Source organism: Gallus gallus, chromosome 8, assembly GCF_016699485.2.
Source record: "Gallus gallus isolate bGalGal1 chromosome 8, bGalGal1.mat.broiler.GRCg7b, whole genome shotgun sequence".
Lineage (NCBI taxonomy): Eukaryota > Metazoa > Chordata > Aves > Galliformes > Phasianidae > Gallus > Gallus gallus.
Window position 1 is genome coordinate 13,175,579 of NC_052539.1, and position 20,435 is coordinate 13,196,013.

Below are 20,435 nucleotides of genomic sequence, written 5' to 3' on the forward strand. Positions count from 1 at the left end.
CTTCCTACACTGATGTGTACTACACTGAAATCCATGGTTCGAGTAATTTTCCTACCTCAAACCTCTCTTCAAACAAACATTCAAAGGAGCTTTAAAAGAAAGAATACAATCATGTTCAACTGAATAAAATCTAAAACTACCCCCCCCACCCAGAACAAGGTGACTCCATAAAATTGTTTTATAGACACAGTCCAAGTACAAAATTTAAAAACAAATCCATGTTCAATGACACCACAAAGATAAAAAGGGCAGCTCTGAGATCTGTCGATTCTACATTTTTAAGTTAGGTGCCATAGAAACTTCCAAGGAATTTGTTTATTAACAACTTTCATACATGTTGTAACAACACTGTTAATAAAAATCAGGTGCTCTGACACAAAATACATCATTCACGCAAACAGATTGTCATTTTACCAGCACAGAGGGTACAGAAGAGATTTACAGAACTCTCACTTTGTCCTGGGTTGCTGGTAACCTTTACTTTTTTTCTGCAACTGTTTCTGCTCTTGCTGATCTGCTTTAGTACTTCCCAATGCATTTCCCATTCAAGTCTACAAAGAGAGAAAAAAGTAGTCAAGTAATGTGTAGTCCTGGTACTGCATTTATATGTCTGTAAAAGTAAACTGGGAAAATAATTATGTTCCTTTTGTGTCTGACATCTTCAATTCTCTCTTAGGGAACAGAAGCTCTCCAGTTTCTGTGCTTAGCAAAGTATTACTGAAGAAAGCAAAAACAGACCCAAACAATGAAAAGAACAAGTACAGCTATCCCTTTCTATAGCACTGAGAGGCTGAAATCACCCTAAATTTTGAACTTGTTGGGGCAGTTCCTCAGCTTGGGCAATTTGCAGCATCTCAGATGTCAGTGAACATTACTCCCAGGACCTTCCCAAGCCTGGGGGAAGGGCAGTGCTCCCTTCTGGCATCTCACTATTTTTACCCCAGCATAGAAGAGAGGAAACAAATATAGACACTACTAGAAAAAGAAGGGGCGGGAGTGACATGTCTTGTCCTGGTGAGGAAAGCCATTTAAGCTCTAATATTAGAGTTCTGGAACTTGAGCATTTCTAGCATGAAATCAAGTGGCCTCCTGCTGTTCTGGCTTGTCTTACAGCAGACACATGAAGGACTACCCAAACAGCATTGCTCTCCCACCCCCTTGCTGTTGTCTCATTTTTCTCATCCTCTGCTGGGCACACTGAGTGGGAATGGAAGACGGATGACTACAAACATTTGATCCATCAATTATGTACCAGCAGAGGGTTTCCTGAGGAAGGAAAACAATAGAAGGAAAAATAGGAGAGAAATACAGCATGTTGGTTGCTGTAAGGCATCAGAAAACGTGTAACAGTCTACATCTGTTCCCAGGACACAAAGACAAGCACATCAGCTGGCAAGCAAGTTCCCAGCCTGCACTCCTGCCTCACCATAGGTTGGAGCTCTGTCCCATCTTCACTGCCCCGTCTCATGCTTCCGTGTTTTTGCCTGTCTGTTAACTTGTTATTCTGATTCACAAACATCTACAAACAGAAAGTAGGGTGAGATCATTTGGGAATTCAAACCATTATTTAAAAACCAATAATTATTTAAAAAAAAAACAATCACCTTGTTAAGGAAGACAATTAACCTGGGACTATGCAACTAGCTGGATGACACAATGATAACTGGGAGGGACTGCAGGGGCGGCAAGGGTGGTGAAAGCAGCTGAGGAGAATGAATGAAGAATCCCCACTACTTCTGCTGCAGCAACGGGGACTCCTTGTCCATCTGAATCACTCCCCAGCTCTCTGCCTACCACCAGGGAGCCTCCCTTCCACCCCCAGATGTTTATCACCCAACTGAAACACAGATGTCGCATGTCAATGCCTTCATGTGTTGGGAAACTCCAAGTTCTGGGCTATGTGAACAACGTGCTCTTAATTATGCAATGAGGAGGAGTTTGGACATGCTGCCCCCAGTTTTTCCATACAAGGCTATATATACTGCTCTCCCTGCTGGGAAGGCTGCTCACCCCTGCGGGAAGTCTTCTCCTCACCCCAGAATCCAGGGCATGGCTAACTACAGGGAATTAAGACCAGGGTTAAAGAAAAGCTACCAGAAAGTTTGAAAGTGGAGAAAGGAAAGCCTCTGTTTCATGAAGGAGAATTGGCTTAAGAAGTATTCTAGCATTTGGCAAAAGAAAGGGAAGAAAGGTCAAGGCTTCAGAGTTTTCCATTAAGTAAGATATTCCTTTTCAGGACATTTGCTTAAGTACTGTACTGAATGAAGGCCAAAGATCTGCTTTCCTCTGTAAAAAGGGTTAAGCCTATCTTGAGGCTGCCTTTTTATTCCTTTTTGTTTGTTTTTAAATGAAAATCTAGGAACATTACGGGAATCTAAGAGCAGCATTAAAAACAAACAGTCAAAAAAAAAAAAAAAAACCCAGTTCTTTTGATGCTTTTCTGTAGAAATTCATCCAGAAGATTCACATCATATGAGCTGTTCTGGCTGTGGAATTTTTCATGAATCACCAAGATTTTGTCACATGGTTCATGAAGAAAAAGACAGAACTGCCAAAACAGTATGAAAGGAAAAAAACTTCTGTCTCTTCTAATATTTTCTTCATATGAAAATAATGGCATGTGTATGTTCAAATGCTTCAGATACAGTTGTTAACTAAAGCTCTTCATCACTATTAGCTACGTAATAATTCTCTGTGGAAAGCTTGTAATACGACACAGTAATTATCATAGTAAGAGGCAGAACAACCAGGCTACAGCAGAAGGATGTAATCAAGAGTTCCAATATGTTTTTTTGGCGTAAGGATCTGTGCATGGATGAAGCAGAGCAACTCAAGTTTGAAGTAAGATTGTTCAAAACTACAGCATCCATCAGAAGGCAGCAGACCATAGCTAGCACAGAGGGACCACTGGGAGTTCATTTACTTATATTTATACATTCATATATAATTTGCATCCCTGAGTCCATCCTGATCTAAGGTGCTGGAAAGGAAATAGTATCGGATGAGAGTCAGATTACTAGGCCCCGTGGAAAGACAAACTCCCCAGAAGGTTAGAAGCAAGCATCTTTGCTGTCATCACTGGAGTTTACCAGCAGTTCCTGGTCCACAAAGTACGGCTTCTCTGCAGATCCATCATTTGTTTCCATATCAATAGCAAAGCAGAGGAACGTGGTATCCAGCGTCACTTCAAACACAGACAGAAAGCTGTGGGACATCAGGTAGGCAAAAAATCCAACCAGCAACAGAGGAACTACCCAAGCTTGCAGCTCCCGGTGGTAGTTAAATGCCATCAATCCTCCAAAAACAGTAAAACATACAACAAAAACCTGTAAGGGGCATCAAGAAAGAAATACAGCCTTATTAATCACATAGTAATGTTTTAAGGAAAAACATAAATAAGAAAAAAAAAAAAAGACCTATCAAAACCAACAGGCACATTACAGCTGATATTTTAACAGTACATCCCATCTGGAAGATGGCTATGCAGGTTCTGGCTTCATGTAGTTATCACATTTGGTATTCAATTCAGTGTGTCTATTTTGTAGGGCAGAGGCAACTTTTTACTGTATATTTACCAGAGGCTCTCTGCAATAGAAACTGCAAGAGCGGTGCCATGGACACTAGTAAAGCACACACAAATAGCAGTAAAGGCTATAAAAAGGATTAAGTTCTTCAAACATTACTTTCTCTCCCAAAATCAGCTTTGAGCATTAACACTGAGTTCAACAAAAACAAACCTTATTTACCTTCGGTATACAGAAATGGAATAAGACCCTGATTTTTCACTTCATTCTTACAGAAGAGCACTTTCTTTACTCCTACCTTTCCTAGAAATATGATAAAACCTCCAAAACAGCTAATGGATGCCAATTCAGCAGAACTCTTCGTCAAAATGAAGACAGCATCCTTTGCTGAGGTACAAAAATTTGTCCCATTTATGGCGGTAGTTGTGTACACATGCTAAAATGAGAGAAGACAATGCAAGAGAGAGGAAAGATGCTCTTACTACAGGCTTTACTTCAACACAATTAGAAGTCTGAAACACAATTTGGAAATACTGACTTTCTGAATACAAAGAGTTATTTTGAATAATAGGACAATTTTATTTCAAGTGACTAAAGTAAGTTAGTTCTGACTTCAAACTGTTTTTCTACATCATTTCCACCATTAACAAATACTAGAACATAAATAGTTTCTAAACCTACTTTTAACCAATTTATTTTAAAACACCCAAGTTCTCTACCCTAATTTTTGTTAATAAATATGACAGTTACCACAAAACACTTATCAGAAGTCACGCTATCTCAACTTACTTCTTCTCTATGAATCTATTCCCAAGACCGCTGGCAGCCTACCTAAGTGGAACAGTCTAGCTATGTGGTTTCCAAGTCATTTAAAAGTTGATTAAAACCACGACCCTTTTGGACTACCCAAACACTACTGAAATTCAAGCTTATGGCCACAGACATAAAATACAATCATTTCATGAGCAACAAGAAGAATTGTGACAATGACTGTAAATGAGCAGTTAAAGGACTATGGACCAGCTGGGCAAGTCATACATCACAAAAAATAACAATTACAGCAGACTATGGGGGCACTCATGGTTTTTTTTAGTATGGGGAATTTCACAAGGAAAACTGCCAAGATGGTGGGTGACCATCTTGGATTATTTTGGCACCTGTTCTGTGTAACAGGACGTATCTGTTCCATTTACAGAACTCCTCAATGAGGTCTTGAAATAGCAGCCAAAATATAAGCTAGGAAAAGCAGCACTTGAGACACCCAAAAAGTTAGCTGGACTTTGCCAGCATGTTTTAGGAATAGTTTTCCTTTTCTCTAAGCATTAGAAGGTGGATTATGTCACAACAGAATAGTTACAGTCAGTAAGAACCACAGTGTACAGTCATTAAGAACTGCAGTGTGCATGGGATAACGGTTCTGAAGGAATGCATATACCCTGACATGTACTGCAGTCTTAGATTATTTTTTGCTTCAACTGGCAGTGGAAAAAAAAAATGGTTTGATGAAAGAGAATTACATTGGCCTGCTATTAAACACTTTCTGTTAAAAAAAAAAAAAAAAAAAAAAAAGCATCTTTCTTCTTACTTATAAATCAAAATATAAAAAAGCTTCAGATATCTCAAGGCAGAGAAAATTAATTCTGTAGGGTCCACTTTTACCCAATTTCTGTAATACTCTGTAACGTAGCAAAGCTATACTGACATTACTGTACCTTAAAGTATTACAGAGAAAGAAAGAAATTAAACACAAATATGATTTGTATCTCCACTGTGAACATTACTGATTTTATATGTAACAGAGGATTTTTTCCCTCTGATTAGTAAGCCAAACAGAGTATACTAAACACTGACATCCTGTAAACATTGTACTGGGATGGCAGCTAGTGCTCCCATAGATGCAAATAAGAGCCATGGATTTTTTTTTTATCTACTCCAAGAAAAGAAAAAAAAAAAAACAAAGATTCCTCTGAGCTCTGCAGAAACCACTATTTGCATAAAAATCTGTTTGAACAAGCAAGTTCCCTTCTTCCCTAACCACGAAAAATTGCTTTCTCCACTAACTCCCATTTACACCAATGCTGCTCCCCCTCCATCGTCTGCCTGCAGCTGTCCCCGCAGTTTTCAGGCACGGTGAGACCACAACGCGTTGTGAATTAAGTCTGTTGCAGCACCTCCATTAGCAGACAGGAAATAAGACACAAAGTGGAAAACGGGTTTTGTAGGTTTGTTTCTGTCCCATAAGAACTGAACTCACAAAGCGGATCCTGATCCAGTGAGTTCAGCATGCATTCTGCCAATTAATTAATCAGAGATTCCGTATTCATTATAAATAGAAAAATAAATAAATTACGTTTAAAAAATTAAAAAAGAATGCTAAAAATGCATGTGCACTTGGACAAACATTGCTTCCAAGCTTTAAATAAATAACTACTTGTTTGCATTCTGGCATTATCCACCTCGGTATCTGAGGAATGTGCAAGGAAAAGAATTTCTGGTATTTATTAACTAGAACAGTTATCTTGGAAAAACTGGAAAACAATGCTGGAGACTGAACACCGCCTGCATCGGCACCTGTGATTTACAAAGCAGGTAACAAGAAATGGCATTTAAGACAATTACCACCTCAACAAATCATACACGTCTCCATCACTCCCAGCACCCGAGCAGGTAGTAAGCCTGCATTACAGAAGACACACAGAAATGAAGGAAGTACCAGAAGGCTGCAAACCCAGTCACTGCCATGGGTGAAATGAGAATGTTAACAGTGAAAGCTGAAGATTCAGTCAAGTGATCGCTGCCTTTAAGAGAAAAATACATTTCCATTACAAACTCAAGAGATGCACAGCAACCAGCAGAAATGATCTCTCATCATAACCCACCAAGAAATAACTAACATGCACAAGTTAGTCCCAATATTTGCAAATCATTTTGGACTTTGGACTAAGAAGTTTATATACGCCGTTTATTTTCAATGTAGGCTGCTCCGAAAGTAATGCGTCCCATTTATTTCCAAGAAAATGACAGATACAAAAAACACAATAATACTACCTGACAGAGCAAATTCTCAGTTACAAAACACTACTTTTCCACATAGTCACTACCACTAGCTATGTTTTTTCACCACTGATGAACAAGAACCTGCATACCATGCTCATAACTATCTACACCAGTGGAGGTGACCCACTGTCACTGTCACCACTGCTGAAACGCACCACCCACTGCCTCACTGTACTCACATCCACTGAGTGGTCTCCATAAATGTTCATCAAGAGGCAATGAATGCCAATAGGTGCCATTTTTTTACTCACGGAGGAATTCAATGACACACCTTTGCTTCATACGTGCTTCCATGTCAGATCCCATTTTGTCAGAATGCCCCTCTACTGCCATCTGTCACATGACAACAAACTGTAATGGAATTTGGTGGGAAAGTTCAGCCTCTACTGCCATACCACTAATATCCACGTCTGACATCGTAAGCCAACAACATAGGAGGCGTTACTTTCAGAGCAGCCTTTGTATCACAGGTTATGTGCAGCAACCCATTCCTTTGCAAAAAAATGATAGCTGTGAAGGCTAAAGCGGCAGAGCACCATCAGCTAAGAGCCTGCTACCATTCAGAAACAGACTATTAAAATGTGCTGTTTTTTTTTCCCTGCTGTTGTATTCTCTTTCCCCAAGCACAAGAGCTTTAATGGAATTGGAAATGTTTGAGAGAAGGGCAGCAGGAATGATCCAAAAGGTATGGAATGTCTTCTGTCTGGGGAAGTACTGAGTACACCAGACTCTGCTGTCTGGAAAAGAGATGACTGAAGGAGGATGCGGTAAGAGGACTACAAAAGCATGAGAAACATGGAGAGGGTAGGTGGGATTAGATGTTCATTGCTTCTTCTAATACACAGACTAAGCAGAGTGCAGGCACCATATAAAGTAGCAGGAACCAAATCTGGAAAAAGATGATAGCTCTTCTCACTGCAGTCTGCAAGATGTGAGCTCCTGGCCAGAGGATGCTCTAGCTGCTAGTAATTCCCATGAGTTCAAGAGAGGTGGAAAGTTCAGAGAAAAGGCATCTCTCAGAGGTATTAAACACACAGAAACTACACCCAGCTTGGTTAGTTCCTAGGCCAGAAACAAATTCAGAAACAGCACTGAGGACAGGGAAAAACACTCTCTTATCTCTGCACTCCACTCACTGTTGGAGATGGTACACCAAGCTAGGCACAGGTTCAGTGTGGCCCAATACAGCTGTCATATAACCAAATTCTGCTTAATGCACTGATGTTTCACAGTGGTAGCCTCTCCTACAGAGACAAGTATGTGGTGATAGGACTGACATCGTACCATGGATCGGCAAGTGTGGGAAACTATGGGTTAATAACAGTCCTCATACTTGCACCAGGAAGTCGGTACTGTACCATCAACTTTGTGAAGAACAGAAGCCCCTTCTGGCCTGCAGCCTGGGAACTAGACACTGCTTTCTCAGTGTCGGGATGAATAAATAAGGAATGCGAATGTTTACATATTTCCAAATACCGCACTGTGTAAAAAAAAACTATTTAAAGAATACATCCTTCTATGCTTCACAACACAGAATGTCAAGGGTCTTGGAAAAACTGACCTACCAGCTTCATGAGAAAGGCCCTGTGGCTTAGATACAGGCCATAAGTTCCCTGATTGTTCACAATAATTGCTACTTTGTGTAACAGCTGAATTCAGTCTTCCATTCCAGGGCTTTCTTTAATAAAAAGAGCTTGGGGAAAGACAGGATTGCCATAGCAACAGAATTCTCTTAAAAAAGAGGCAGGAGACATGCTGGTCTCACATCCCATTTCAGCTTTTTCTGCTCTACTGATATTTTCAGGCTGATCCAATCTTCTTGTTGCTGCCAACTCTCTTGCGGGCCGCCCTGGCTACCTACAGCCAGTGTAATGCCACGCAGCTCAAGCTGAGCTTTCAGATGTCCTAGCCTGCAAATGTCACAGCTGCCATAGGAATCCCCTCAGAAAACAAAATCTATTGCTAACAAGTGGCAATGATGTTTCTGTGGCTGCTGTACAAGCCATTGGTGAGCCAGAGACAGCTGTATCATGGCTCTCAAATGGAGGAAGGAAGTTATAGCAATGTGGGCTCTTCAGTGGGACCCCACTGAAGGGATGAAGACATGAAAACCTGTAGCAGACATTCAGCCACTCCAGTCCCTGGTTATTTCAAGTTATCGTGCTACATGATTTCTTATATTAAGTGGAAAACTCCCTCTAAACTATGTAAGGCTGCTCCCTCTCCCAGCCCTTACTTATTTGGAGTTGTTCCAGACCATTGTCCCTCTTGTCCTCTGGATCCTTCTTCCAATTTCCAGACAACATTTACTGATGAACAGTTTACCACTACTCATTCTTCTGCCAATCTCATCTTGGCTTTTACTCTTCCTTGCTGTTTCTCTTGCTGATGTAATGAGAGACAGCAAATGTGCTTGCTCTTACCCTTTATTTGTCAGAATAGACACAGCAATATATTCTAGTCCCATCTTGTGAGATGAGCCTGGCTACGTAACCAGCAACTTGTACAGTGACATTCATCCCTCTTTCTGGTGCCAGTACTTCATCCCATTCCTTCCGTAGGACTGAATCTGACACTTCTGCAGCCACGTTAACTAACGGCTATTGCCCTGTGCTTGACCAGCACACTCTGAATATTCTATTCCATCACTTCCCCAATAAACAGAAAGCTAACATAGAAAAGGTTACTATTGATTCTTAGGTGAATCACCATCTATAAGAAACCACACAGTAGCCTCCTGAATTTTCCGCAACAGTCAAGAAAGCCCAACTTTCTATTATTTACATTCTATGTTACATTTGCAGTTTGGACTTGCTGGAAAACATCTCATGTTTCAACTTTCTTTGTTTTCTACTCTGTCGTGTACTTCCTCCATAGCCATCTTTCAGTGGGTACAACCAACACAACTCTCTCCTAGGAGGGTGTTCTGTCCTGCAGCATCCCACTGCTGCAGCTGGGCTCCATTTCAACATAAGGTATCAAAGCAAAAACAGGTAATTCTCTTCCACCTACTTCCCCCACATGGGCCACTCTATGGAGAAAGTAAAGACCTACGGTATTTATCTCCTGTTACCACATACGGAAAGTTTTAGTGGGAAAACAAACATATTTAAAACAAGATTTCATGAAGATGAATGTTTTAGCCGATTTTAGTGAATATTTTCAAGATGATTGAAAATTTAGCTTAATATCTAGAGGAAATTTTGCCAGTAATATTAAAATGAGGTATTGTTTTTGGGAGGAAGAAAGTATTCGACGGGGCGAGGCACAATGTGTTTGGCAGCGCACAGAGGAATTGTACTTACATTAGCATGCCTGAACTTTGGTTTTATCTAGGTCATTTCTCCAGAAGGCACTTAAACACAACCTCCCGATAGGCTTACATCCAAAGTTTAAGAGACAACTATCTGCCACAGATATATGACCATAGATGTGCATCTGGTCATTTGTTTTGGTGTTCTGTTTTTTATTTTGTTGTTGTTGTTGTTGTTGTTTTGGTTTTTTTTTTTTTTTTAACTAGACTTCTGCTGGCTTTCAGTATCTGTGACGGGTCTCAGTTCCAGCAAATGCAGGCTGTCACTACTGTTCATCAGTAACGGCTACCGCAGGGCCCGGAAGGCTGCACAGCAAGTAACTGTACTGAAGAAAACAGAGAAACCACATACAGCTCAGCAGCTCCTTCAGAAATCCATGCGCTGCACTTCGGAACTGCTGCCTGCCAACTGGCTGCAGATGAACCCAAAGCAGACAGAGAAAAGCAGAATTATCCTGAAATAGATATATTGTTAAATATATATATGTATATATTCATTGCAACAAGGCTGTAAAGAAAAAAAGTGACCACTTCGATGTATCGAAAGTTACGACTTTGCCACAACAATTTAAGGGAGCAGGAGACAGACAGACCTTGCAGCTCCCAAACCACATAAAGAAAACAGTATATTCTTTTTATGGAAGAGAAGTTTCAGTCTCCCAGATTTTACTCGAGATGATTGGATATATTTATCTGGAACATACTGAAACCATCAGAGCCAGAAGATGAAAAATCTGTGGTAATTCTGACAAGTGTTGGCAAACAGAACTGTCAAGTAAGGATAATGACTTTATATTCACAAAGCACTTTTCATCCAGATAGAACCCAGAGTGCTTTACAATTGTTACTAATGGATTATACACACACATGAATCACTTTGCCCATGACTGAAATGGAACAGCTTAAGGAGTGAACTGTTTAGCAGCACATAGCAACCTGACACCACAGTTTAGCACAGGATCCAGTTGCAAATCCGAAAGAAAATTAGGAAGGCAGAATGTAATTACCCACACTGCAATCGGAACAGGACGCTGGTTTACATTACCCCTCCTGCAACCACTACCATAGGAAACATGGCAACAGTCAGCATCCAGCGCAACGTCTGTCACAACACGAAGATCACAACGGGTACCTCTTCAGCCCTGCCCAAGTTAAACTGCAAGGGAGCTGAACACAACTTAGCTGAGCCTGGACTGGAGTTGCTTCAGACTCAACAGTTAAAGTTTGTGTTACATCCCACCGGAAAAATGGCACATTGTCCCTCTGACATCATCATAATGCAGCACTTGGTTGATACCACATGGGAAGAAAGAAGCTCACACACTGTCACCAGTGCTACTTCCCCCAACATCTGTTTCTCATTTGCAAGTTTCCCAGAGGGGGAACAAGGGGCTCTGTTTAATCTTGATTAAAGTTGTGAATAAAAGAGCAGAAAGAATTTAAATCATCTAAGCAATCTAACAACAGGTTGAAGAAAATACTTCAGAAGTGAAGAGGAAGGCTCCTCTTTTCCTTAAAACAAAACAACAACAGGAAAAAAGCACCACCAAAAACCTTTCAAGGTAATTACATGCCTATTACAATGGAGAATATAATAGTGGGATAAAAGGCAAAAGCACGGTAAGGAATGCTAATACACACACTAAGCTTTGGACCAGCTTTTGTAACAGCTGTTCTAAATTTCTGTTATTTCAACTCAAACAAAATCAAAATCTAAACTTAAAAGTATGTTCAAGATGTTAGAAATGTGCACAAGCAATTTTTAAAAGCCCCAAAAATCCTGCCCTCAAGTCCCCGTCCAACAGCTATGCGAAATTTCAAGCTGTCACTGATCTCAGGGAGAGCTCTTAAGTTGACCCTTCTGTTAATCAAGCTGTATGTTAAGCTTCTTAAAGCCATGGTTGTTGGGTTTTTACTCCTTCGGAAATGAAAACCTTCACTCTTAGTCAATACATATATGTATACACATACATTTAAACAGGCTTGAATACATTCTTTATAGAAAAACAAAACCACCAATTACCTAATGAAACACAATAACTTGAGAATAATATTACCCCTTCATACTGATAAAATTTCTCTTAAAATCTTAAAAATGCTCTCAGTTTTAGTCTCCCAAATTGCCCAATTTTCAGCACACACAACACATGATCATCTTTGCCAAGAAGATGTTCAAACAAACAATTATCTAACAGCAAACACAGTACTATGATTATTATGCTAGAAATCACGACATGTACAAAAACAGAAATGTGCCTACAATGGATTAGGAAACAGGAAATCTTTTAAGGGAACAAGAGCTACAATGTAGCTTTCCGAAACAAAAGAAAGTACGTTACAGTAATTAATTCTCCTCGTAACAAACACATTGCATACAACAGCTGGAGAAAGTAAAGGCTATGATGCTGGCTATCTCTTTGGAAGGCAGACAGCCAAGGGGAAAGGGTGACTATAAATGGAAAGCCTGGAGTCAAAACGAACTCTGAGATTCCTCACCAACCCAATGATCATAAGATCTACCTAAAAAATTTAAGTCTGGAAAATTCATCAGCTGGAAGCAGAGATTTTACTGCACAAATACTTAATCTAGGTTGAACTAAGTGAAAAATGCTCCCTTCGTGGCTGTCCAAGAGTGGGCTTTATTTATGCACCTACTTTATAATGAGGAGTCAGACCCTTTATCAGCATCGTCTTGTTTACTGCACTACTGTTCTCAGCAATGAGAGCAAAGAAAGCAGCAGATAGGGAGTTACGAATCAGCATGAACATCTGATCCCTTGTCACATTAATAATACCACAGCCACCAGAGATAACAAAAGGGGACTGATAAAAACTGGCTATTTGCAATGATGTATATAGAGATTGGAAAAGTATACATACACTTGCAGAAAAGGATCAGGGAGGAAAGAGTAGGAATCAAGTGTCTGAAAAACTGCTGCACTTTAGAAATCATCTATTTCCAATATCCCTACTGAAACAACTGCTAACAAAACAAAAATGTCTTTCAAATACAGAGAATATTATATCACCTGTTACATCTTAGATTGTATTCCCAGGTATATCAATAACAGAAATCAGCCAAGAGTTCCATTTTTTTCAATAGGGACTTTCAGGCAAAAAATTCTGTATCCAGTTTAAGGAAACACTTCCAGGTGGGTTTCTTACTTCTTCGTTGCTTCCTTCCACCTGGACATTTCAGTAGTCTCCCTGGTACAACTCAACAAGATGTTAATCTTCTTACCTTCAGATAGAGCAGGTGGCCCTGTGAGGGGTCATCTCAAGCTGTATTAACAAGTTTTCTAAACGCCACACTCAGCAACCTTGCATACCACAAGGCATCAGGGAGCTGACAAACAACCTCTACCAACACTTGAGGACTTCGTTGGTTTGTTTAGGTGGCCAGCAGATAGCTTTGCCTTGCATGCACCCCATGCTGCTTTCGTCATGCTAAACAAAGCCAGCATGCACACAGTTCATAGAACAGGTGTGAGGATGGCTGAGTGACAGAGAGATGACAGAGTGTACCTGGTTAACGTATCTTAAGCAACTTTCCTGGCACCACAACCAGCAGAAACAGCACTTCAACAGGCACTTTGCACATGTACTTTCCTGCAATAAAATGAAACGTCTGGTTACTGGCCGCAGAATTAGACTCAAATAAAACTGCCATTTCAGAAAGGCGTGCTTTGCAGGTGACTGACTCTTCCAACAGAGTATTCACTTACACAGCAGATACTTCCTTTTGGATTACAGGAATTGTTTTTAATTCAGACCCTCCAGTATTAATGACTGATGAGCTGAGTCTAGGGGTTTTTTTTTGTTGGTGGTGGTTTGTTGGTTTTGTTTTTTTTTTTCCTTCCTGTGCATGGAAGATTCCTCTCCAGGAAAGAAAATAAGTGCTGTAAGCAGCTTGGTGAGCTAACAGCTGCACAGAAAAAAAACAGGCAGGCAAGTCAGTAACCCTTACAGTACTTGGCAGTGATCAGTGAGACAGTTTGTTTTCCTCGTTCGGTTGTTTTAAACTTTTTTTTTTTTTTTTTTGCCATTTATAAAAACAAAAAAAACAAAAAACCTTCACAGCTCTGAAATGACTGGCACACTAATGGACAAATGGAAAAAAAGTAGGCAGGATTTATGTGTGCATATTGAACTGAGAATGCATTACGATTCAGGACAGGAGGAAAAGGCTTATATTTCCTAAAACAGGCCATTGATCTACATTAATATCATGCCAAGAATAGAGGAGAAAAGCTCAGTGTCTTCTCTATCCCCCACACCTCCATCAAGAGCTCAGAACTGAGACAACAGAGACATCTTGGTAGCCCTGGTAGTACTCCAGCTTTAAATGGCTGTTTTTCTCACCAAAAGGAAATTCAGTTCAGTGATATTTGAGTCTTTTTAACCTTATTTTTTCAGAGACCAGAATGTTCTTCTGTTTTGGAAAGCAGAGATCTTCCAGTTACAGTATGAAATCCTCATGTCCCACAGCTACCGTGATAAAACCATGAACCACCCAACCTTTTCCCCACAGACTTCTTGAAAATATTCATAGGATAATTCCTTTAAAATGGTGGCTGCAGATACTTTAATCCTGCTATGCTTTGCCAGAGAGATGATTTTACAGCAGCTGTATTAGTCTTGCTAAGTACTGTTTATTAGAAATAGAGCAAAGGACTTTTTTGCTATTTGGCTTGAAGACTGCTGTGTAGGAAACACCAGTAAATTCACCTGCAGAGCTTGCAGACCCCTGACTTCTCAGAAAACAGCTTTTTTTGCAAAGGTGACAAAGTCTGGAAGCTCTAGAAGAATGCAGCGTCTGTTCTCCACCCTTTACTACTACTTTTCCTGCCCTCTACGCAGAGAGCTGCCAAGGAAAGTGGCCACAGACCATCCCTCCTGCCATGTTAGTTTGTGGTGGATTCTTTTGTGGAGCAGGGACATGAGCTGGCCTCTTCAGGAACAGTTATTGGTCATGTCATTTCCTAGCTGGATTCTCGGCAGTTGGGCCAAAAGGAGCTTAGAGCACACAGTTACTGATAAAAATAATCTTTCTTTGCAAAGTATTTCTTCGACGTGTATTCAGATTATTAACACTCATACCCAATAAGTACGCTTCTGCTGCCTCCTCTGGATGCAAACAATTCTGTCTTCTTTCTAGCACAACTCAACCCACCTACCATCTATAAACAAAACTCGATGTAAATATTTGACAGCAAATATTGCTGTCAAAGCAATACATAATATACTTCAGGGCCAAGACGTATTCTAGAGGAAAAGCAATGAATCCTAACACCTATATTTAAATCTTTGTCTAAATCTTCCTCTGATGTCAGAGCTGTGCAGCCGTAAGAGCCCATTCTCTTTGCCAGAGCGCCAGAACAAACCGCACTGGTGTGTTTTGAGCAGAAGGCAAGAGATGCATGAAAGACAGGAATTCAAGCAACAATCACAACAACCAAGATATGTTTTTACATGCTGTAAAAGATGCAATTTGGAACCTATATAAATCCTCAGAATAGTTCTTGCTTCACGTATTTTCTTCTACAAACACATCACAAAGCAGATGAAATCTTTTCCATAAAAGGTATTTTAAACTAAACACTGCAATTCTTACTTACCTTTACTTAAAAAAAAAAAAAATGAGATAGAAAAATTTTAACTATTCTATCAAATCTGGATTTTCCATTTATCTGTGATAAAAACATCTACATACAAAAACTAAATACTTTTTTTTTTAATGCAGGTATTTTCTCCTCCTAAAAATATCTGAGTTGAGAGAGAAAAAAAGGAAGCACTTAAAAAGGCTCTCTTCGTGAAGAAAATAGGTAAAATATAAAGTTTAAGTATATTCTTCACATTTCTTTTCCTGAACATCACCTTTTAACTACTATTTCTATGTGTTACAGAAATATACTTACCTTTTGCTTTAGGATATTATAAAGGTACAAGAGAACAATCCTTGGTATTCTCAGTATGGTGATTAAAAATGAGCCTTTTACAACAGTTCCTAGATGATAACAAAGAAGAACTGAAATGGAGGAGAGGACTGGATGACGTGGTGGGCTATTTTTGTTTCTGGAAAGAAAAATAAACAATTCAAAATTGTTTTGGAAACTGTTATTTAAGAAGATACGCATGGTATCATTTCAGTATTTGGAAAAGTAAAAACCTAAGCTGGTACACCCTTCCATACTTAAAACAACTCCAGTTTTCCTTCTGACTTCACGTGAACTTTAACCCGAGTCCAAAGGAAAGCAGCCAAGTTTAAAACTTTTATTGGATTACTTTAACTCTTCAGCAGTGAACATCCTGACATACCAGTAATGGAAAAATATCTAGAAAAACCTAGTACAGAAAATATCAGAAGCGAAGATCTGAGAACATGTCCTCCAACACCTCTCTCCAGTTTCTGTTACTTCTGTTATCCCCCAAAATCTTCTATTAGACTTTTGTTTCTGCAAGATTTTAGTCTGAAGGAATGAATCTGCTATTTCTGCTTTAGTGGTAAAATTAAAAGCAGAAAAATAAATATGGCACGGTCTCTCATGCAAAACTGAGATCTGCTGTTTCCTTCCACTGCTGCAATTTGACTCAATTCAGTTTTAAATTTTGTTCAGATAAGTGATGTCTTTTTTTTTTTTTCTTTCCACTGAATGGGTTTTGTTTTAAAATGGAACAGGCAAGAAAGAAATTTCACGTTGTATGTTTAATATTATGATTTGGCAGAAAAACGTTGTAATTCCACTGCAATCTAACCTCTATCATTTTTGGGAAATGATGTGTCTCTCATATTTGAAATGGAAAGACAAAATAATAACCTCATACAATTAGCTTATGAATCCCAAATACAAGCTTTATTTTCCTGCTTCCTGTACAAGGTTCAGCTTTATGTCAATCATTTACAGAGAACAGTGTGGCACAGCTCTGAAGAACTTAAAGGAAGAACAGGAAATGAACTTAAAACCATTCTCCCACTCCTCTTCAAATGCTGTAAGAAAAAAAGAACACCCACAATTCAATTAACACTAGCTAAATAGCTAAAAATATATGTCAGAAGGTTCGAGAAAAGCACTGATTAATAGTCATAAACTACCTTACTGAAGGGCAAATGTACACAACAGGCCCAACCCTGAAACATTTCCTCAGGCAGCAGAACCAGCAGAATCAGACAGCACAAATCCTGTGTTCATAAGCAACTCCTTCAAAGCTTACTACTTTGAAGAATTAATAGTTTGCAGGAGAAGCCAATGATAAGAGATGGTGACTGGCTGAAGCTAAAATCTACAAACACACCTTTATTAAATTTTCACATATGCTCCTTGAAGACAGGTATCACAGTTCTGCAAGAGCCCTGAAGGTATCACTGCAGCTCATTCAGAACACTGACGACTTCACAGCTGAAAAGCTCTATTTGAATATGTGAATGTACCACATTATTTCACATAGGAAATTCCAGCAAAGCAGTTGCTGCATTTTTTTCTTTTTGGTCTCACCACTAGGGGAACTGCTTGAGGGATACCTACTGGAATTCTCCACTTCGTATATATATCTTTTTTTCATTAAAAAAAGTGATCAGGTTTCCATGTTGGAGTCACACACATCCCAAAACACAGGACTTATTGTATCCATACAGTAACAGTGTTTCCTTTTCCCTTTTACACTGCCTTACCTATAACAGCCTCAGTCAGATCTCAAAATATAAAAGATTAAATTTCTGCAAGTTAAAAGCTAACCAAGGTTGAGAAATACAAAAAGGACAAAGTTTACTCACATGTTAATAATTTACTTGCTACTAAGAATGAGAAAAAAGGTGTTGGTATTTTAGCAGGTCTGATTAACGAGCAGAATCTCAGAATTTGAAGTTTAGTTCTGATAAATTTCTACACATTTGGAAGCTCTTCCACACCTTCTTTTCCTAGCAAAGGAATTCTCACAAGAACAGCATCTGACAAAGCTTCTTGCTTTGCTTCCAAACAGAACAGAGAAAGAGCATTTTCCATTCTCAGGAAAGGAAGCATAGGGAAGTGGTAGCTAAATGCAACAACAGGTGATATCTGTGACTCTAATCAAGCTCGACTCTGGCTCAGTCTTCCACCTACACCAGGAACCTCAAAGGATGAAGTTTCACCCAGTTTTTTACATTATATGGCGGCAATCTGAAATGACTTTAGCACAAACATGCAATCAGACATTCATTAGTTCCTGTGCACAGTTTATACTGCTCAGTGAATTCTGCACACGTAGACTTCATAGCGCAGACATGGTGTTTTCAAGTGCATGCAAAGTATTGGGAGAAAACAGAAATATGCCTGACAGAACTGGTTACAAGACTGATTACCTCGATTTTCCTCTCTGGTATTCCTATTTTATGTAAATCCCAAGGGGTTTACACAGAACACTACTGTTCCAAAATCCTGTGAATCTGTACTCAATACTATACCATCTTTATATTATTTCTTCAGTGCTGCCAATTGTCTTTATTTTCTTACGAGCTCTGTGATATTTGGTGTCTTTTAACACTAACTTTCTTCAATCCAATGTTCACACAGGCATCTCAGCTTTCATTTTACATCCACTGTTTGTGTGTGTGAAGAAAAAAGGCAATCTAGATACACCCAGAAGACTTTGATATTTGAAAGAAACATGACTTTTTTTTTTTTTTAAAGCCTATCCTTTTCAAAGCTGTACGTATGGTTTTCTTCAATCCTGTCTCATCTTTTTCCAAAGGCTGCTTAAAAAGAGATTTAGTGTAAAATACTTCAAAAGCTTTAAGGAATGACTCACATGTTCTTCAAGTAAATATGAATTTCAGTTTTAAACAAATACAATAAATTACAAGATCTGTAATAGAAGAGACATCGCTAAGTTAACACTGAACTCACAGTCTGTACCTACAATTCCCCTTTTACCAGGAACAGATCTGACCACATGCATGCCAAGAGCCCTTTCACATGAGTTGGGTCCATTATGTCAGTAGGGCAAAGGATGCTCATAAATACTGCAGATATTTGAAAAGGAGAGAGGAATCTTCTAAAAATTCAGTCCTAGTTCTCAACATCTCAATGACTTCGGTGCAAATCCATAAAGCTGGATTGCTGGGAGATGTATTTCACCTCTTTACTGAATCTACTGGAAGTCTGTAGAACTGACCATCTAAGAGCCAGTTTTAAAACCCCAGTCCTGCAAAGACTTACTCTCTTAGTGTCAACGCTGCACAGTGACATCCATGCATTAGTTATCAAATAAGTTCAAACATGGACAGGACAGCGATCACTGTGACATGAGTCAAGTTACCATACCACCTTACATTAATCCTGAGGAAAAACCTCATCAAAAAGGTGAACACATGCATAACCTCTAAGCACACCACGGTGAAAATAAACCCTCATATAAGACAGCAATACTAACAATAATTTTTTTTAGATTCAGCCCAAGTCATAAAAAGTAACCACTAAGTAAATAAATCTTCTTTATTTTATCAAAATAATAAATTCTTTCACAAATTCATGCTTCAACTAAAACAAAAGGAGGCAAAATCCATTTTTGGCAGCGGTACTGCATGTCAAACATACATTACTTGTAAAACTAAAGCAACAAACCTGCTCTCCCTGCCTGCAGCTCTGCTGCAACTGCTGGCTGCGCGGCACACTGCTGCGCGCACTGCAGGAGGAGATTTCCACAAGGAAAGGCCATGCCATTTCCTCAGAGCACTCACAACCCAAGAAGAAAGCCTCACTGTGAGGTATCATCAACAAACTCTTGTGACATGCCTTTATGATGCTGCCCCAGGGAATACACTAAAAACACATAGTGGACAAGCTCAGAATTGCTGGAACAGCTTGAGATAACCTCTGCCCTCAATGCTGCGATTGCTCTCGTAGTTTACCATCCTCTCACCATTCTCCCCCTGCTCTGTGTCTCTGCAGATCTGTGCTGACAGCCTACAGACCAGGAAGAGGGATCAGTACCACAGAAAAGCTGCATTTCCTTTTCCAAGCACAAGTCTCTCAACTCAGTACATGTTACCTGGCAAACAAGAGGAGGGCTCCAAAGTAGCTGTACTAAAATGTTTTCAGTACAATTGGGTGTACTCCACAGTCAGTTCCTGCAAGAGTAGGAAATAGCTGGAAAGCAAAAGACCCTGGCAGAGCAGCAGAAGTCATCAAAACAACTCCTACAGCTGCTTCCCTGCTCTGCATGAAGAAGATATGGACAGTGTCTTTACCCTGGGGATTTGGACAGTGTATCATACAAACGTGCACTGCAGCACACAATCCAGTTAAGAGGCAGCAATACTTTTCTCCCCTGCTTTCTCAAGCGAACAATTTAAGCAAAAGCTTACTGCCTCAGCATTCAGCTGCCAAAGCTGAATCAACTGCTAAAGCCTGAGGAACATAAATTTGCTTAGAAGAAAAGAGCAGCCAGCTACCCACAGAACCACAGACATGCTGGTTACTGGTGTTCAGAGCTTCAACAGGAAAAAGGAGATGACATGTGAAACGTGAATTCCTCCCTTTCCTGGTCCTTTCATAGCATGTAAA

The 20,435-nt window shown here is 39.6% G+C and overlaps 1 protein-coding gene across 6 annotated transcripts in view; it reads right to left on the bottom strand.

Moving 5' to 3' along the window:
- Window positions 1-300: 300 nt before the first annotated feature.
- The window catches only part of SLC44A3 (solute carrier family 44 member 3), a 92,275-nt gene continuing 72,140 nt past the window's right edge, over window positions 301-20,435 (bottom strand). For 4 of the 6 annotated variants that reach the window (XM_046944748.1, XM_040705037.2, XM_422327.8 and 1 more), the window contains 6 exons: window positions 15,813-15,969; window positions 13,420-13,503; window positions 3,823-3,960; window positions 3,090-3,326; window positions 1,427-1,519; window positions 301-551 (listed from right to left, as the gene is read on the bottom strand). In XM_046944748.1, the coding sequence (XP_046800704.1) occupies window positions 546-551; window positions 1,427-1,519; window positions 3,090-3,326; window positions 3,823-3,960; window positions 13,420-13,503; window positions 15,813-15,969 (715 nt within the window). In that variant the 3' untranslated portion in view covers window positions 301-545. The remainder of the gene's footprint in view (window positions 552-1,426; window positions 1,520-3,089; window positions 3,327-3,822; window positions 3,961-13,419; window positions 13,504-15,812; window positions 15,970-20,435) is intronic. The other 2 variants (XM_004936581.5, XM_046944749.1) reach the window with 1 other exon arrangement.